The 21143-nt window shown below is 40.4% G+C and overlaps 1 protein-coding gene across 1 annotated transcript; it reads right to left on the reverse strand.

Annotated features, from left to right (window-relative positions):
- Positions 1-518: 518 nt before the first annotated feature.
- On the reverse strand, positions 519-20828 carry LOC127584578 (calcium-binding mitochondrial carrier protein SCaMC-2-like). The gene is made up of 10 exons (XM_052041353.1): positions 20816-20828; positions 18347-18516; positions 16225-16327; positions 11548-11621; positions 11246-11401; positions 9228-9380; positions 8286-8393; positions 5268-5435; positions 3107-3257; positions 519-725 (listed from the first exon to the last, which is right to left on the reverse strand). Exons 1-10 carry the CDS (start codon positions 20826-20828, stop codon positions 541-543), a joined length of 1281 nt encoding a protein of 426 aa, XP_051897313.1. The 3' UTR covers positions 519-540.
- Positions 20829-21143: the final 315 nt, after the last annotated feature.

Consider the following 21143-nt stretch of genomic DNA (forward strand, 5'->3'; position numbering starts at 1 on the left):
AGAAGTCAGAGTAATACAGCACGGAAACAGGCCCTTCAGCCCAACTTGTCCATGTTGAGCTAGTCTCATTTGCCCACATTTGGCCCATATCTCTCTAAACCCCTCCTGTCCATATATTTATCCAAACGTCTTTTAAATGTCATTATTGCACCTGCCTCAACCACTTCCTCTGGTAGCTCATTCCATAGACCCACCACCCTCTTTGTGAAGAAGTTGCCCCTCACATCTCTTTTAAATCTTTCACCTCTCACTTTAAACCTACGCCCTATAGTTTTTAGTTCCCCTTCCCTGGGAAAAAGACAATGTGCCTCATACCCCTCATTTCAATGAACAATAAATAGTAATGCACGGAAAGAAATTCCTGTGCAAATAAGTTGTTCTCAAACAAAGAAAGGAAATTACATTTATTTTTAAGGTTTTCTTTAAAATAAGTTCATCGAGCATGAGGCACATGACTGAGTGGAGTGCCACTGTTGAACAAAATGAAAAATATCACCATGTCCTTTTTTGGGAGGTGCAGAGAGTGTCTGACGGCATTCCTTAGTGGGAGCGGAGGCCTAGATTTGTCTTCAGGTATTCATACATAATGTAGCTGATGCAGACAGATGGAATGGCTTTGATCATGTTGGCAGTGAACCCACGGTAGAAGCCGGGCAATCCATCCCGAGTCAGAATATTCCAGAAGTATTCCCTCAATCTTGGTTTTCTCTTTCCCTTTTCAATCACTAACAAAAATTTAAAAAAAGATCAGTTTCAAAATTAACTCAAGAAAAATGTCCCATTGGGTTTTGTTACAGGGAGATTTTTGTTCAGCTCTGCGCAACAGGTTCCCAAGGAGCTCAAGTTACTCTTAGACACTGTCTACTGAAGTGAGTGTTATAGAGTAGAAAGCACAAGAACAAAATAGGAGCAGGAATAGTCCACCTGGTCCCTCAAGCCTGTCCCTCCATTCAATGTGATTGTAACTGATCTACGCTGGCCTCAACTCTCTTCTGTGCCAGGTACCATAGGCTTCAATTCCTCAATCTTTCAAAAATTTACCTACCTCCACCTTAAATATTTCCAGTGATGGAGCCTCCACAACCCTCTGGATCCTACATTGACCGCTTTTTGTTAAGAAAGGAAGGAAGAATGTCTCAATTCATTTTGAGGGTTGTAGGCATCTCCAATTGCCCTTGACACAGTGGTGGTATGCCACTTTTCCGAACCACTGCATTCTTTGTGCTCCAAAAGTGCTGTTAGGTAGGGGGTTCCAGGAGTTTGACCTGGCTACAATGAAGGAATGGCCAATCCATCTACAAATCAGAACAATCCACAATTTAGAGATGATTATACCCAAGTACCCACCATCTTTACCCTCCAAGGTGGTGGAGGTTGCAGATATGAGAGGTGTTTAATAGGACTGAGGCCACTCATACCAAGAGTGAATGAGCGTGCATACATGCTGGGGGGGGGGGGGGGGGGAGCTGCGGGAAGGAGTCCAATGGACATTTATCATCTAACTCCTGCAAATATCCCTGGAGGCCCCTGCCTCAAACATGAGGAATAGGATATCCTACTGCACACAGGCCACACGTGACTGGACCCAGGCAAGTGGATGCATTGCTGCAGTGCTGAGCCACAATGATCCAAGTAAATCAGCTTGAAGGGCCTGTTTTACAATAAAACTAACATAGCTGTGAATTTTTAAGTTTCCTCTGGAAGGCAAGTGCAGCTACTTATCCACAATAAGCTACTGTGCCTTTGAATTCTCCAGTGTCAGGATACAAGATGCAGAAAGGAAAAGGTGAACTCAGTTGTGTCATTGTTCAACCAGAGCTGACACCATGTCTAAACCTTACCAGGATATTTGAGGAAAATTGAACAGTATTCCATCAGCTCCTGGTTGGATTTAACATTGGACACATTTTCAGTGGGTTTGTATCACAAAACAAACACATATTTACACATAATGACTTCCTTTCAAAATATCACAAGGCACATCGCAGAAGCATAAGGCGGCAACAATTGACATCAAACTAAAGTGAAGACTCAACTAAACTGACTGCTCAAAATAACATGACTGTAATAAACAAAGAGAAAAAGTAAATTGCATTTATAGAAGCCTTTAATGCAATAAAACATCGAGTCCCTCCCCAGAAGCATAGTCAGACAAGAGTGCAGCCAAGCCAAATAAATACTCCATGACTAAAAGCTTGGTGTAGGAGCTAGATTTGAATGAATTCCAGGATGGAGATGTTTTGGGAGTGAACTCTGCATCTTAGGACTTGGTAACTGAAGCCACTTCTGTCAATGATGGGGTGAAGAGAGTGGGGATGTTCAAGAGACTAGGAGAACAAAGATTTGAAGGAGTCCAAAGGTGGAGGCAAATCACAGACACAGAGAGGCATTTCCACAGAAGGATCCAAACACCAGCATGAAAAGTCAAAACGCTGGCATGCTGTGGGCCCATGAGTCAGTGAGCAGAGAGGGTGATGTGTGGAGTGATGTGCTGGCTAGGATAAAGGAGGTTGAATTTTGGATGAGGTCATGGGAGATGGCAGGCAGGCCAGGGGTTCATTGGTCTGGAGGCAACATAATTGTGCGTGTTATTTCAACAGCAGATGAACTGATGCGGGCATGGAGAAAGGAAGAAGAGACTTAAAAATCTGCAGCAGAAGCTGGAATTCTGATCAATGAATGAACCGCACAGGATATTCTCCACAGGGTCTAAGATGATGGGGTGACTGGTGGATTTATTACCCTGAACAAAGAGGTCAATAAGGAAATGGATTTAAGGCAGAAAGATTCTGGGGATCTGGAACAATGCCTGAAAAGGGAGTGTAGTTAGAAACTCTCATCACATTTGAAAACTACCTTAACAATCTACAAGACTAGAGTTCTGGGAAGTGAGACTTGCCGAAATACTTATCAATAGCATGGGCTAAGTATTCGTCTGGTGCCAAATATTTCTATGAATCTTCAATACTTAATTGACTGAAAACCAAACCAGGGCTCCCTTAGTGATGAAAGATGCTGTATAAATGCAAATCTCTCTCTCTCTACACAAACACCAAACTGATGGTTAGGTTGAGATCCATAGTCGACCGTCCCTTGCTTTACTCACCTTCTGCCTGCATGTGAGTGTGCAGCACCATCAATGGATAACTGGCGAGCTGACCAACTACATTGGAAGCCGAGGCACTGCCCACCACAAGGAGGATGTGGGGCCTCTCATTGCCTGTGGTGTATCTCTGTATCCATAAATTCTTCAGAGTCTACAGGGACAAAATTAGAACTCTTTAACAAAAAAGCACAGCCTCGAAGGTAGAGTGTGCAAGTGAGAAGCATTAAATATGTGCTCTATAAGATGGTGGTGTGTAAACATGCAAGGTAGGAATCAAGAAAAGAATTTAGTCTCAATTGTAGAAAACACTGTAAAATGTTATATGTAACAACTTGCATTTATATAACATTTTTCACTTAGTAAAACAATTAAGGTGATCAGACACAAACTGATACAAATTACACAAAACATTAAGACTAAGAGTTTGGTCATGAGGAAGTAGAAAGGGGCAACAGGGCATAGGAAGATAGTTTCAGAGCTCAAGGACCAGACAGCAGAAAACATGGTCATCAACTGTGGGCCAATAAGATAGATATCTTTATTAGTCGCATGTACAGTACATTGAAACACACAGTGAAATGCATCTTTTACGTCACGTTCTGGGGGCAGCCCCGCAAGTGTCGCCACGCTTCCAGCGCCAACATAGCATGCCCACAACTTCCCAACCCGTACATCTTTGGAATGTGGGAGGAAACCAGAGCACCCAGAGGAAACTCACGCAGACACGAGGAGAACATACAAACTCCTTACAGACAGCGGCCGGAATTGAACCCGGGTTGCTGGCGCTGTAACAGCGTTGCGCTAGCCGCTACACTACCGTTCCTGCCTACCAATAGGTGGGCAAGAGACCAAAGCTGGAGGAAATACAAGAAAATAGGAGGCGGCCACCTGGCCCTCAAGTCTGTCCTGCCATTCAACATCATCGTGTCTCCTCTGCCCAGGCCCCAACTTTTCTGTACCAGTTCCCCATAGCCCTACATTCTCCAATCTTTCAAAAATTTATCCACCTTAAATATTTCTAATGATCTGGCCTTCACAACACACCAGATAAAGAATTCCAGGCATTCAACACCCTCTGCAAGAAGAAACATGAAGGTTTTTTTTGAAGGAAGTAAAGGGGAGAAAGGGAAGAACCAAGATAAGATCTCCGTTTTAAGTGACCACCACCTTGTAACTAAGTCTCCTTGTTCAAGACTCTCGAGATCTCAGAGAGTTGTAGAGCTGGAGGAACTTGTAAAAATAGGGAGTGACAAGCCATGGAGAGAACTGAAAATCAGAATGAAAATGATAAAACCAAAGCACTGGTGAGCCAGAAGTCAAAGTTGGTTAGTAAGCACAACCAACAGGTGATGAATGAATGAACCTTAGTGCACGTTGGAATATGGGTGGAGTTTTGGATGAGAAGTTTAAGAAGGATGGGAGACTGTACAGCAGTGCATTGGAATAGTAAAGGTTAGAGGTAATGGAAGGTATCAATGAGGATTTCAGTAGCTGATGAGTTGAAGATAAAATAGTAAGAGAACGTTACAGCAGTGTTAGTAGCTAATTTGAGGATGCGTGCTCAGGAATCTCAGGGTCAAATATAATATTGTTTGCAAATAACTGGGCTCTGTCTCAGACAGCTGACAGAGAGGAAAGGAGTCACCGGCTAGGGAATGAAGCTTCTGGGAGGGAATGAAGAAAATGGCTTCAGTCATCCCAATAAATAGACAGAAGAAATGTTTCATTATCCAGCATTGGACGTTGTCAAACAGTCCAACAACTTAGAGATGGTGAAGGGAGTCGTAGGAACAGCAGAGTTGGGTACCATCAGCACACAACAAAATGAGGGGCAGCTTATGATGAGACCAAGGTTAGGTCCTTGCGGTACCCTAAATACAATAGTAAACAGCAAGCTGAGAATGAAACCAGGCACTTGCTGTCCCACCATGCTGTCTAAGGCTAGAGGCAGGTCAAACAGTATTTAATTGATTGTACAGCAGTTTAGAGCAGTAATAAAATGGGTTATGTATATACGTTCATTCTTTTATTTTTCCTAATAGTTAATTCTACAGGTCTAATGTATCTCTCTTTGTGAAACTGAGTGTCAAGGACTTAAATAAATGCAAGTTGTGCTTCATAAACTTTTTCACAACTGTCTAAAAATCATACAAATACTAACCTCATACACAGCCAAGTCGATACCAGCATACGGAATGATTCCCATGATATTTGGAACATAGCCTCTGAAGAAAGTGGAAAAACCTTCATACATGAAGATATTCCTGACATGGGCATAGAGTTCTCGAGGCTCTCCTGTCCTTCGCAACATCATTCTGGTTTTCATCATCTAGTGGAAGAAAAACCAATTGCAGAATCATTAATTCCAATGTGCACCAACACAATGCTCGAAATACTCAGGTCAAACAGCGTTTGTGGAGAGGGATAGAATCAACATTTCAAGTCAAAGAACTCTCAGTAGATGTAGAGAAAAACAAATAAAAGCAGTGAAAGGGAGAAGAAGCGTAAGAGCCAAGGTCCATGACTGGGTGGTACATAATTCACAAAAACGTATGATGATGAGGAAGTTGGTGATGGTAATGGGAGTAGGTTGGTCTAGAGGGGTAAATGGGAGAAGCAGAATCATGAACTGAAATTACAAAAGGAAAATATGCAGATATTAGAAATCTGCAGTAAAACTTTACTAACCAAAATGCTAATTATCTAAAATTCTGATCTCAACTATGCTGTTTGACTATGACCAGAATGTGCTACAGTGAAAGATGAGGGGCAATTCCTCCAGGTTGTGCTGAGCATCCTTGATACATAGTAGGATGCCATGAGCAAGAGGACAGAGTAGGACTGGGATGGATAATTAAAGAGACAGTTGACTAGAAGCTCAGCTTCATTCAAAGTCGGACAACAGTGTTTTGCAAAGGCAGACACTTAATGTGTGATTTGTCTCCCCAGCATAAAGGAGCCAGCAAACATAGTATTAACAAATTCAAAGAAAATTGCATGTAGAATTGCCAGCAATTCCCTCCATTATTGTCAGGAAACTCAGGACTTCTGTCCAAGTATGCACAAACACAGAAGTCCTGAAACTTCCTGAGGGACGTTCACCAGCAATTACATGACTACAATCTAGCATTGGACTCCACGTGAAGTCAAGCAACCGAGTGTCAACCTCCTATGATTTCTGAAATGTTACACTAGAAATCTGTGAACCTACTCTAGGTTCAGCAACTCCATTCACTCTTTGGCCGTGAAGGAAAGGGGTACTGTCTGTCCTAAATAGGAGGAGTTATGTTTCAGGCAATTTACGTTTTAAAAAATAAACTGATTTAAGTTATGAATTGAATGTTTTTGCATGTTTGTAAATGTCATAGGCCTTCACAAACATTCAAACTGTTTGACATCTGGTCAACTTGGGGATTTGATTTAACCCTCCATCAGGACATTTAGGGGTACAGGGACTGTTCTGGGCGCAAGTGGTACCATTAATGGCAGAATTTTGCAGACTAGGCTGGAGCTAATTTTAAGGATGAAGTTGCTAATGTTTCGTGAAGGTCCCAGCCATGAAATTCCAATCCATTAATTCATTTCAGTGTTCCATCAAGAGCTTGGGTGGTCGACTCATTCTTTTTTAATTAGAAGTCAGTCTCCGTTAGTATTCAAAAAGTGATGGCAATTACTTCAAGATCAAACGACATTTTATTCAGCATCGGTGGAAAGAACTGATCCCTCTCTCTGTGCTGAATTCATTCAGCTGGTACCAACAAACCTGCTGGATGCAAGTCTGTCCAAAACTGTAGGCCTAAGTATTGAAATCACAAAGGTACAAAAACAACAAACAACTAAACAGAATGGTGGCCTTTACGTGATGGGAGCTCGAATGCAAAAGTTGAAACTATGCTACAGTTAAGCAAAACTCAGGTTGGACTCTGTTAAGAGCATAGCATTCAGTTCTAGGCAATACCCTACAAAAAGGTACTGGCTTCAAAAAAAGATGCAAAATGGAATCACTAAATGATGTCAGGATTAAAGGAGTTAAATTATGAGTAAGTGTTACATGAACCAGGTTTACATTCTTGAGATAAAATATCAAATGGGGAGCTAAACTAAATAGGAGTTGATGGAGTAATGGAAAGACAGGCCAAGAAACTAGGGGGTGAGACATGAAGGAAGCTTAGAACGAGGAAGCATAACTTTGGCTGGGTTATTCAGGCATGAAACCAGGAAGCACAAGGGGTAATTTAAATTTAAAACTTAGCTGTTGATGCTGGTAGCCGATTCAAAATGCTGATCCTTTGACTGACACTTAGCGAAGAATCTTAAAAGGTAGAAAGTCAGGGAGGTTGGTAGTGCGATGATATAATCAGTTGAATATCAATTGCCATCAAAACGTTAGTGTTGAGGGAATGCATGAATAATTGTTTAAATGAAATTCCCCTTTTAGTTAAAGGTATTAACAAATTTAAAATAAAAATAATGAACACCTCCGCTGAAGTGACAGGAAAGTAGCGTTGGACAACCACTTTCAGCATTCATTCATTAGCATCTCTAATGGATCTTAACTAGCTCTTACTGTTCACCTAATGCAAAAGCCCAGGTTATGGTGAGGAAGCATGAACTCTGCAGGACAATATTGTTTGTTTGCTCTTCTCTGAGACAGACAGATTGACACTTAGTTGTTGTCAAATGAAAAAGTGACTATTGTGCCAAGGTTTATATTTTAGAACATGTGCTTTAGGTAAGATCGTTTTTAGTTCCAAATACATATTGAATAAGTAACTATATTCAAACCAAAGTTAAGATTAGCAAGCAATAGTTCTCAAAATAAGGTCTCTCAAAAATTTGTAACAACAGAAAGCAATGGAGTAATGTCTTGATGGCAACACAATGAATCCTTCAATGTTGATGAATGGGAGTTTTAAACAAGCAGAGAATTAAATATTGAACTCTAAATACACATAACTATACTTGCTGTTGCTAATCTTGAGTATTTCAGCAAATGACTTAGTGAGTCTGTTTGCATGCATTTCTGATGACACCTATTAAAATGGTGTGTGTTTTACTGGAGACTTCATTAAGTGATAGGGCATGACTGCTGAAGTACTCTTAATTACTAAATATCATATCATATAATAGTCATATGCACATTTAAATATTAACCAAAAACCTGGTCATAATTTCCTACCTCAGCAGGATACGTGGCTGATTGAGACACTGCACCAGCCATTGATCCAGCAAGAAATCGCTCTTTCATTCCCAAATTTTCTGGATCAGCTGCAATTAGTTCCTTTAGCTATGAACACATTTCAGGAAAAAATAGTTTAAATTGTCGAAGAAATTTTATTTGGTACTTCGAAGCATCATCCAGGTTGTAAAACGACATTCCACCACCAAACCTCATCCTTCAAGACTCAACACAATCAGGAATGGACTCACCCACCTTAATTTTAACAGTAAATTCATCTCTTTTATATACTAAAGGAAGGGGAAACAAGCTTAAAACAGGATTGGGATATTTAACTCCAAAATTAACTCCATTGAAGAAGTTAAGTTACTGACTGATCGATGTAACTATAGCTCATTAGAAAAAGGGAAAGAGATAAGATGAGATTTCTTTATTAGTCACACGTACATCAAAACACACAGTGAAATGCAACTTTTGCATAGAGTGTTCTGGGGGCAGCCGGCAAGTGTCGCCTACCGAGATCAGGGTTTAGTTGTTGTATGGTCAGGTAATTACACCGACCAGTCAGTAACTTAATTTCTTCAATTAAAATATTGCAGTTTTGAAGCTAATTAGCATGCATGGGGAGAAACTTTTTCTGCCAGTTGAAGAATTTAGGAACAGCAGAAATTGCTTAAAATTTAGAACCAGGCTTTTCGATTGAGGTTAGGAAAAAAAAACTACATGAAAAGGGTGATAAAAACTTAAATCCTTCCTCAGCAATTCTTAATTTTAAATCAGAGGTTCTTCTCCATTTCAGGCTACAGCTCTCTAACATTTTAAGACAATTATGCATCTGCAACAAAATAAAATGTCTTGAGGCACAATATAAATGTCTTTAAATTATTAAACAGACAGGCATAATAAAAATGCAAAGCTACAATTAATTTATGTCTGTCTTACCTCTTCATATGCCATGAACTTGATGGCAAGCTCTGGACAAATTTTGATAATATTTGTTAGATTTCCTCTCCACATTGAACTGAAACCTCCTTCTGCAATCATTTGCCTTATGCCACTCGATATCTTTATTTTATTCTCTCGTGTAGAATAAACCTGAGAAGAAGATACAAAAACAAACTTTATTCTGGTGACTATAGGCCCAGTAGCTAGTGCTGACAGAATTCAAGCATTCACCTTTACTAACAACTGCAGGCTAAAAAAAAAATGCATCAGCAAAAAAATAATAATTTAGGGGAATAATTTGATATTAGAGAGCACGATGTTTTAAGTGCTTGTTTATTTTTGTATAAATCGGGGGAAAAAGTTTTAAATTTTACAATGCAAGGCCATTTGTACAGAGAGTCGTAACTGCATGGAATGGGCTGCAGGCAACGGTGGTGGAGGCGGATATGATAGGGTCTTTTAAGAGACTTTTGGATAGGTACATGGAGCTTAAAAAAAAGAGGGCTATGGGTAAGCCTAGTAATTTCTTAAGGTAGAGACATGTTCTGTGCAGCTTTGTGGGCCGAAGGGCCTGAATTGTGCTGTAGGCTTTCTATGTTCTAAGTGTTTTTTCCATCCTTCAACATTAGAGCACAGAGCAAAAGCGAAGGATATGAAATGACCTGGCAGATGCCAGATCTGAAAAATTATAAATATCATAATAGAATTAATAGACAGACTCTTCAGAAAGTCAAAGGTGATCTAAGGTTATGCTTCAACATTATAAAGTTTGACATGGCAAGTCTGACAACTGAAACGTGGTATCATGAAGCAAAGAAGCAGCCATCATTTGCTGCCAGCACGTTGAAAGAGCTGTCCAACTACTCCCTCTCACCCTGCTCATTCCCCGGGTGTGAAAACTTATAGCACAGCTGATCTTTGACGCTAATAACTCCATGAAATTCAGATAATGGAGGCTGACTAAAGTCCCCCCAGCCAGAACACAGTAAATTGTTGGCTCATTTCAGAAGAACTCAAAAGGAAATGCCTTTCACTCTCAAGAGCAAGTAGAAGAACAGAAACTGTACTAGATAAGATATCTTTATTAGTCACATGTACATCGAAACACACAATGAAATGCATCTTTTGCATAGGGTGTTCTGGGGGCAGCCCACAAGTGTCGCCACGCTTCCGGCGCCAACATAGCATGCCCACAACTTCCTAACCCGTATGTCTTTGGAATGTGGGAGGAAACCGGAGCACCCGGAGGAAACCCACGCAGACACGGGGAGAACGTACAAACTCCTTACAGACAGCGGCCAGAATTGAACCCAGGTCACTGGCACTGTAAAGCGTTACGCTAACTGCTACACTACCGTGCCTGCCCTAATGGTTTGCTTCTGTACTACTAAAATTCTAAAATATCTACTCAATTTCTAAGCTCTGTCTTGAGTAACCAGAAACATTGAGGAATATACGTCTGTATCTCCAGGCCCTAAGAATACTTATCTGAAGCACAAAGCTCATCCAACTGGAGTTTGTGCACTTGACTTCCCAAGAACAGGCAATACACATTTTATCTCATTCATTCTTCTGATGCCGGGGGGGGAGGGGGGTGCAATAATGATAGGGTGAGTAGTATTTATAGAAATAGTCTGATATAGAAATGAACAAGGTCAATAGACCTAATATGCCTGTGTCAGCTCTTTAGTAAAGCCATCCAATCCACAAAGGTCTAAGTGATGAATGAGCGGTCTGGTTTCTGACAGAAACCAGCTCACTTAACCCAATATAACTGCTTTTTCCAAAGGTTATCAATATATCTGAGAAAACAACTACTGAAGAGAGCCTCAGTAGCTCCATACATATAAATGCAAATCATGATAAACACGGAGGTCAGTATTTTGAGAATGCCCGAATCTTAGTTACGACTTCAGTATCTCAAAACCTGCGAATAAAACAGAATAATTAGCACATTTAGAGAGCAGTAATAATAATATGGAAATTACAGACACAGCAGCAGTGAGCACTCTTACCTGCATTAGCACTCTTAGACGGTCAAAAGGGGCGGTTACAGTTCGTGAGATAGCTCCAGCCGTGCCTCCTGCAATCAGATGGCACCACCACTTCTCTGGCTCTTCATTCTCTAAGAACTCCTCACAATTGGTTATATCATCATTGATAGAAAAGATCTGTGCAGGGTTGTGGTGAAAGAAAGCATTAAGGTGATAAAGTGACGATTTTTGTCATTGCCTTTTAAAATCAAGTTATTAAAAGCTCGAATCCTCCAGAATTACTGTAATTTAGTTTGTGCAAGAACAGGACTCTGAGTAAGTACTGGACGTCCAACTGCTATTCGAGACTTGAGCACAAAAATGTAGGCTACTTCGTGCAGCACCACGAGACTCCATTCTTTGGGAGGAGACATTACTCAGTTCAATGTTATTCAGAGGCCCCTTCTGTTCTCTCAGGTGGACACAAAACATCCACATCCCCAATATCCTGACCAGTACTTATCTTGTGTTTAACATCACAAAGCAGACCATCTTGCTATCACACTGCTAGTTGTGGAACTTTGTCTAAACCCTGGCTGCTACATTTCTTGTAACCCTAATCCCAATGCACTTCAAAAGTACTTTATTGGCTACAAGTAGTTTTAGGATGGTCCAAGACTATGAAAGGTTATGTATGAAGGTTATTTCTTTCAAATGAAATCTCTTTTTCTATCACACTTTAGGACTAAATGGAACTATCACCAATACTGTTTCTACATTAAGAAAAAGAGATGACAGCACTCGTACACAAATCCTACAGTTTATGTCCTCTTGGTACTTTATAATTTGCAACACTATGTTTCAAGGAAGTCTTAATGATCCTTGTGCTTCTAATCTCAAGGCAAATAACCTCCTAACTATTAAATCAAGATCCCTTCCACTGTTGGACATTGGTCACTCCCAATTACAAATTTTGCATTTTAACTTTAAAAATTCAATCAGCTGACTGCACAAAACCAGACATCATTGGGCTTCTAAAATAATATACTATATATGGAAGCATTTTGAGGTGTTGTTAAGAGACACACTACTTGCATCGATGGAAATTAGTTTAACCAATTGCAGACTTTGGATATATGTACGCTTAACTTCATCATGGTTCAACCAGTCACACAGCATATGACCATTTTGCATGCAATACTTACACTATTATATCTCCAGACATCAATCATATTTCGCATATTGTCCTCTTTGTCTGTTACATAGATCTGCCACCACTCATTCCAGTCAATGTCCATATACTTATCACTGTCCAAGCTGGTTAATTTCAAGAATAGAGAGAGAGCAGTATTTGGTTTTCTGTACCATTTTATTAAATCCATATATTTATACAATGAAAACATTTTTCATTTATTAAAGGCAATGGAAGAAATGTTGATGCTTTCCAACTATGATCTTATGCTATGGTTCTAGCCAACCAAGAGAGCTTGGTTGGGGTAGTGAGCTGTGTGCTCATCAATTGAAACCTATTTCTCCCATACTAACCTTTCAGTTACATATTCAATTCTCTGTTCTTATTTACACTATGCCAATTTGCACATAGCTCAGGTTAGTAATTGAGATGGTCACCTTTATAATTTGGACTCCAGCTGCTCATATTCCTTTAGCAGAACCTCCTCCTTTGTCTGAGGTCATTGGCTCACACATACCTGGGGTAAGTGACCTTTCCTTTCCATTCTAATTTCTCTCCTACATCAAGGAAATGAACTTAACCCTGGCAACAGAATGGGAACATAGCCTTTGGGATTCATATTCACAGAACATTTATCCAACAGTTTCACTCCCCCAGCATGAATGGCCCCTTGTACCACATCGCTGTGGTCACTTTGCTCATCCACTCTTCAGTCTCTGCTCTCATCTACTCAGGTTGTAAAAACCTGTATACCTGTTGGATGAGTACAAAGTCTGAGGCTTCTACACCACTACTTTCTGCATCCTTATACCTGCCTCAATTATATTACACCTCCCTTCCCCTCTTTACAAACAAGTTCCATCGTCCTCAATCTCAGCATTACTCCCTGTGCCAGGAGGTGCTAAGTTTACAAATGAGAAGATAGAACAGCTAAGGGAAAAGCACAGGGGGAGGACTTCAGATATTTGGATAATTGGAATTTCTTCCGAGGTAGGGGTGATCTGTACAAGGAAGAAGCATTGCACCTAAAATGGAGAGGGACCATTATCCTAGCAAGGGCCATTTTCCAGGCCACTCAGGGTGGTTTAAGTTAGTGATATGGTGCGGGGGGTGGTGGTGACACAAAATGATGGTGTAAGCAGGAGAGGAGAGAAAAGCAAATGTAGTAAACGGAGCAGGCAAGTCTAGTAGGCAGAGCAGCCAGAGATGGGTGGGGGGAGCATAAGAGGATTGGTAGGCTTAACTGCATTTACTTTAATGCAAGGAGCCTCGCAGGTAAGACAGATGAGCTGAGAGCATGGATCAGCATGTGGGAGTATGATGTTGTGGCAATCACAGAAACGTAGCCGAGTGAGGGGCAGGAATGACAGCTCAATGTTCCTGGGTATAGTATTTTGAGGCGTTATGGGGGATGGAGTTTCCAAAGGGGAAGGGGTGTTGCATTGCTGATCAGGGAAAGCATTACAGCAGCACTCAATGAGGATATACTGGAGGGATCAGCAAATAAAGCTATGCAAGTCAAAGTTAGAAAAAAGAAACAGGCAATCACTTTATCGGCCTCCAGGTAGTCAATGGGATTTGGAAGAACAAATATGTAGCCAAATAGCAGTAAGATGTAAAAGCACTATAGTTGTAGTAGTGGTTGATTTTAACTTTCCCAATATTGACTGGGATTGCCTTAGTTATAAGGGGCCTAGATGGGATGGAATTTGTTTAATGCATCCAGGAAGGGTTTTTAAGCAGTATGTAGAGAGTCCTGGAGACACAAGAGATTACATATGCTGGAATCTGATGCAAAAACCACACTGCTGTAGGAATAGCAGGTCAGGCAGCATTTGTAGAGGGAAATGGACAGTCAACGCTTCAGGTCGAGATCCTTCATCAGGAATGGATGTCCACACTTCATAGGGACCAGGGACATCCACCAGTCTTGACGAAGGGTCTCGACCCCAAACATCGACTGTCCATTTCCCTCTTCAGATGCTGCCTGACCTTCTGAGTTCCTCCAGCGATTTGTTTTTTTTTATGTGGGGGGGGCAGGGTGGAGCTGTACTCAACCTTATTTTAGGGAACGAGGATGGGTAAGTGGTGGAAGTGTCTAAGGACGGTGCTTTGGGTCAGTCCTGATGCAGGGTCTTGACCCGAAAAATTGACTTAAGACCTTTTGCCTCCAGATGCAGCCTGACTAACTGAATTCTTCTAGCATTCGGTTGTTTATATAAAAAAAAACAGGCGCTTCAATGAGATCTTAAATAGATCATCTCATCTGTGTCTTGTGAACCTACAATATCATCCACTTCTGTGCAATGCAAATGTACTTTAACGGTAAAGCAAATCATTCATAAATTCGACCTCTATTAAGTTCATTAATTGGTAATTGGTTTATTATTGTCACGTGTACCAAGATTCAGTGAAAAACTTTGTTTTGCATGCCATCCAGACAGATCATTCCAAAACATACGTAGATTGAAGTAGTACAGAGGGAAAAACAATAACAGGATGTAGAATATAGTGTGGTGCAGGCAGACAGAAAAGGTGTAAGGACAGTGACAAGGTAGATAGAGAGATCAAGAGTTCATCTTTATCATACAAGAGATCCGTTCAAGAGGGGTATGTGTGTCACTGGTACAACCAGCATTTATCCCCCATTACTATTGCCTTTGGTTTGGCACAACTTGTTCAGTCATTTCAGAGAAGTGTTAAAAGTCAACCATGTTGCAATGGGTGCAGGGTTGTGCGTAGGTGAGATCAGGTAAGATTTACTTTCCCTAAAGAACATCTGAACCAAATGGGTTTTGGAAATTGCTGCTGAAGTTTGCAAAAAAAAAAATTCCAGATTACTTAATAGCTGAATTTGAATTTCCTAGCTGCCACTGTGGAATTTTAATTCACACCTCTAGATAATTAGCACAGACGTCTAGAATTCTAAGCCCAGTAACTGAATCATTCTGCTACTTACTGTTGTATAACCTTTTTTGCTTGCAAGATACTAAGACTGACACGTAGTTTTCCCATGAGATGTATAACCTTCAATCTTCCAACTTTGCCTACAAGTTTAATAGGACAATAGCAAAACAATGCAGATAGTGAAAATATAAAATAAATATAAAAAATAAAAGCATTCATGTCTCCGCCCCACAGGTGCTACCATACATCCAGGGGTTTTAATCCATATTAACTTTGCTTCAAAACTAAAAAAAATGTGGATGCTAGAAATTTGAAATAAAACAAAGTGTAAACATTCACCAGGTAGAAAGTGCAAGCTTCAAATCATTGACCTTTCATCAGAAATTGTATGGGAGGCTTAGTAAGAGGGGAAACTAGACAAGCTCAGTTAAATATGTGCTGAAGTCTTTTATGTCCCAGATGGGGCAATGTTGGCCTAAAGGTAGTATTTAATGCACACTCTCATTATCCCAGGGAAAGTAAGAGTCAGTATGTAATGAGGAGTCCAAGTCACAAATAGGCCTGGAAGGATAAAGATGAACCAATTGGATATTATGGATATTCTACCAGATTTCATTGTTATTTGGTGCCTGGTTTAAGTTCAATTTTCCTGTGACAAAATCACAGGACCACCTGTAAACACAGGTACCTTTCCAGACTGTAACCACTCACCACCCTTGGCCTAAGTGCCACTATAAACAACACAATAGGGGTTGCTGGGTTTCCAAAAGACAAAAGTGTCACTGGGTGCAAAATCACAGCACCCACATGGCGAGGAATACCACATATTCACACTTAGCATCAGTTGCACTTCCATATTTGCTGATATTTGGACAAGCTGAATGGCTATTTCAATGGCACCTTTAGGCTAGCATTGACTCACCAGTTCTCGCCTTTGCAATCTTCCCAAAGCCAAGTTTTAAGGTCTTCTGCTGGCTCGCAAGGTACTTCCGGAATGCTTCAAAATCTCTTTTTTTGAAGCCATCCTGTAATAGGCAAAGATATTTATTGAAAAACAAAGTTTAAGGCCAAAACTTACTGACCGTCACTACCCAGTTCATGGAGATACCCAAGAGAAGATAAAAGAAAGACACACAAAAGGAGCATTCGTTTCAGTCAGATATTCCAGAAGTAAAATATACCATTCAGTTCCTCACAGTTTTAATCTTTCATTATACATTGTTCCTTTCACTTGCCAAATAAGACTTAACCTGTGGAAATTGAATATCATTAAATGCTTCAAATTGAAATTTAATTTTGAATCTAACATGGAGATTACACATTACAACTGGTGCAGAAATATCATAAATTTCCACCTTGTAAAATTTACCAATGTGTGCCGATTAACTACTGCAGGACTTTACCTCGCCTACTGTTACTTCAAAGGGTGAAATTAACAATAGTGTCACCAATGGACTGATGGAGGAACTGCAGCCAAGTTAATAGAGCATTAGCTCCTTTCTATACTAATCAAAGAACACAAATCTCCCAATGTGGAGATTGCTGGTCAGCCTGCATCCAGCTCTAGTCCCCACATGGCGAGTGATAGTGTAGCCTGAAAGCAGGGTAGACCCAGAAGGTGGCATAATTATGAAGACTACAAAATGGTTTGTCTATTGATGACTTAATGAGAACAAAGACCAGAGGATGAGAGTTTAACGCATGGAAGAATAGGAATGGGCTAGTCATCTGAGCATTTTTTTCCCTAGATAGTAACAAGTCTATAGAATACATTGCTGACTATGCAAAGTCTGCTGTCTCTCTCTTTCTCTCAGTCCTTGTGGTTTCAAGAGGAACCTGAATCTGATCTCAACTAGGGTAATAATCACATTAGCTGGAAGGGTCACTATAGATAATAATTGGTCAATATAATCTCACGACTAGATCCGATCACCTAAGGGAGTTGGACTGGAATTTCTCAAGTATTTTCCATTTTTGACTGATGCTAGAGAATCCATGGCTGTGTTTTTTTGGGGGTGTGGAGTGGGAGGAAGCAAGAGTAGAGGAGGTATGGCTTTATGTTGTTCCAGATTCTTTTCAATCTTGCATACAAATACTTTATATCATTTCCAACAACCTTTCCCCTGGAGTGAAGTTAACCTTCAAGGCAAGTAGGAAAGTTTTCACCTTTCGTCTCCACTCAAGGATGTCCTCAGAGCCTGCTGAAGAATATATCTCTGGCCCAGGACCTCTCAAACTGGTGGAGAAGCATGTGGGAAGGCAGTAAGCACTGAGTCTCTCCACAGGTCAGTGGAAGAAGTTCACAACCATCTGAACAACCCTCCCAGTCAAGCTCCACTTGACCCATTCATGCAGTGTCAACTGTTCCATCTCAGAACTGCAGTGGATGTAAGTCTTCCTCAACACCCAAAGGACTGCCTGAAGAAGTGGTGGCGTGAAACATCCTTCACAAGCTAGTTAATCTTGTCCTGTGATTCCATTTCCTATCTTTGTACGTTAGTGGAAGTACCCAAGGAAGGTGTCATAACTTTAAAACTCAGAGGCAACCCAATTAGGAGAGAAGTTAGAAAACATTTCTACACAGAAGTGAGAAACCATCTCTCACAAAAAGCAGCTTCTGACCCATTTTATGTACGAGGCTGATAAACCTTAGCTAGCCAAGGGTATAAGGAAGCATGGCGCCAAGACAGCTGGATTGAGACACAAGAGAGAATGTAGATGCAACACACAAAATGCTGGAGGAACTCAGCGGGTCAGGCAGCATCTATGGAGGGAAATAAACAGTCGACGTTTCAGGCCGAGACCCTTCATCAGGACTCCTGGATTGAGTTAGTTGACAGATGAGCCATGATCATGCCAAACGATACTGGCTTGAAAGAGTACCCATCCTCTTTCTGTATGTGATAGCCTGAAGTTTTTTTTAAATCAAAAGCTGTCTGTAAACTATAGGACTGAATTATTTACGGGTGTGACTCAGTTGTTTTTCTGTAGTACACTGACAAAGTATATAATGGTGGCATCTTAACATCTAACAAATGCTATACCTTTCCAATTCCTTCCAGTTCTTTCCTCAGTTCATCGGCATCCACACGGCCATCCTTGTGGACATTTAGCTTTTTGTAAAGATCTTCCCAAATATCAGGCACGTGTCTAGACTCGCTGGGAATGCGCTGATCAAAGATGTCCTTGAAAAACGGTAACATTGTGATGGCTCCTGAAACACAACAGAACCTTTCAAACTCTACAGTAGTTGAATGAAAGCTACAAGCAGTCGCTTTGCTTCTTTTCATTTTGTTGCTTGTTAGTCATTAAATGCTGTCAATAGCACTTTACCTTGATAACCATATACTAGTTATTAGAAGCTTGGCGTCATTACCACACACCTAAATTGAATAGGTATCGAAGCTGTTTGCCCTTAACTTATGGCTAGTTTCATCCATTTTTGAACAACAAGAAGTTGCACTCACAGCTATTAATTGAAATTCAAAAGAGGTACAGGGAAGCAGATATCATGCAACTCCTCTGAACAATTGTACTAACACGTGATCCTTTTATGGAAGTCTGCTGTATCAGCTTGACTTACTTGTATCCTTTTGACCTGAAGGTGAGGCAAGTTCAATAACCACATACATTCTGATGCACCACCGGTGGCTTCAGATTGACAGCACAGGTGGGTATAAAGAACTACAATGAGAATAGGCAGTCAAGGAGATTTCATCCAAACAATTTCTGCTTTAATTCCATTGCATTATAATCACATGGTTCTACACATAATTTGACAAACAACAAATGATGAATAATAAACGACTGCAATAAGCTTCTGATCAGTGGGCTAGAATATCCATTCAAATACAAATTTAAGTTTCTACTGCTAAACCCAGGAAGTACATTGTAGAATCTCTGTCAATTTCCCCCGCTACCAGTAAAAGATGCGTGGCTTTTTGGTTCCTTTTGATTTTGTTGGAATTTGGCCCATGTGTGCTTAAAATGCAAGTTTTGAATTAGTGGGAGTGTGTGAGAACTGCTGGAGGACGCAGCCTTGCATCACCTCAAAACTAAGTGAGTTGACTCTTAACTTTTAAAAGGTAAAACTGGGATCCACTGTATTTCCTAGCCAGGGTGCATTTGCTCTGCAGTCCTTTGCTTTGCATCTGGACTCGAGATTTGGGAAGCAGATGCCTGGAGAAATGACGAAAATTGAGGCTTATATTTACACTGCAATTGCCAAATTCGTACACTCTGTCAAACAAAGTCTGCTGATCAAGTTTAGAGCAGAAAACTGACTTTCAATGAACTTAATTTCCCATTACTTTTTCATGAAACACCCAAATTAGGGTTTCCTAAGAGATGGCAATACAGGGGTACATTACCCCCACCCTCAAAAGTTTTCAGATCTTCACTTCAATAATCAGAAGACAATATGATTCTTTGCAGGTCTAAAGAAAAACAAAGGACGTAAGCAGGTAGAGAACGATGACTCCTTTCAGAACGTCAATGGAGAAATTAAATAGAGTTTTTTTTTTAAACAAATTAATTGCACAGTATCACCCAATAAGTTGGAGGTGGGATGAATTACTTGTGGCAAGTAGTCTATTATACATCAATGTCAGACCAAGGAAACAAAAACTACAGCAATAGTACCCCCCACCCTATAAAAATAGGGTAATTTCACCAGAAAAATACAGCGAATGGAGGAAAGATTCATATTGTTACCTGTATAAGTTCAATGACTGTCGCAGTACGGTCACAAGCCTTGATAGGAAGACAAGTATTTTAAACAAGATATCGTTATTAGTCACATGTACATCAGAACACACAGTGAAATGCATCCATTGCGTAGTGTGTTCTGGGGACAGCCCACAAGACTCACACAGATATCTCCCCCGCTTTTGCTCAATTTAAGGTGGGAAGGAGTAACACGTAAATCATGGACAGTCTGACAAGAAGCAATTTTAACATTTAATCAAGGTTGCCAACACAGCACATTGCTCTGGACTCTCTAGAAAATTAAGACTAATCTGCAAGGCACTGTTGTAAACAGAAACTGAAGATCAATGTTTTTATACCTTTTTAAAGTTAGTATGAAAAACTGTTGGACCAAGTGCAAAGAATTGGGTAACAAGAGTCTATCCACATTCCAGATAGCTCGGAAAGTCAGAGAGGGTGAGGATAGACACATTGGGCAATGCATAATGAAACATCATGTGATGAAATTTCTAAGAATACAAACAACCAGACTGGGCAGCCCTACATAATACCCATGCACTTTAATAGTCAATAGATTGGCTATTTAATCCTTTTATTACAGGTGCACATCAATCAGCTGCAAGCTCAGCTGCTGGATAAACTCTTTTGGTATAGTTATCAAAGCCCAAATCTTATCAAATATTCCATGGTGAGTTACCGTACAAGAGAATCTGGAATCCTTCCTAAGCAATGAAGTGGTCAATGACGTGGTATAACCTTGATGTCATGATATTTATTTGCATTTGCTATAATGCTATACATCTTACCATCTGGAGGCATCTTCTATTTTATTGGCAGAAAAATAAGAGATGTCACAACGCAATAGTGATGTCACAAAGGATTCAACCAATAGATGGAGCATGGAGGGGGAGGAAAAATACAACCATAATTTAATCTGTACTAAATTCAATGTTTTGAGTGGCATGCTGCACTGCAATCAATGTTCACCATTCTTATATCACTTAACGTTGGCTGGCTTAGTTCAGCTGGTAGCACTAATGTCAAAAGGTTGTAGGCTCAAGGCAACCAAGAATGGTACTCTAGTGATACCAGATTGCAGTGTCACCCCAAGCTAATGGGCAGCTCTTGGGTGAC

Source organism: Pristis pectinata, chromosome 30 (assembly GCF_009764475.1).
Source record: "Pristis pectinata isolate sPriPec2 chromosome 30, sPriPec2.1.pri, whole genome shotgun sequence".
In the NCBI taxonomy this organism is placed as follows: Eukaryota; Metazoa; Chordata; class Chondrichthyes; order Rhinopristiformes; family Pristidae; genus Pristis; species Pristis pectinata.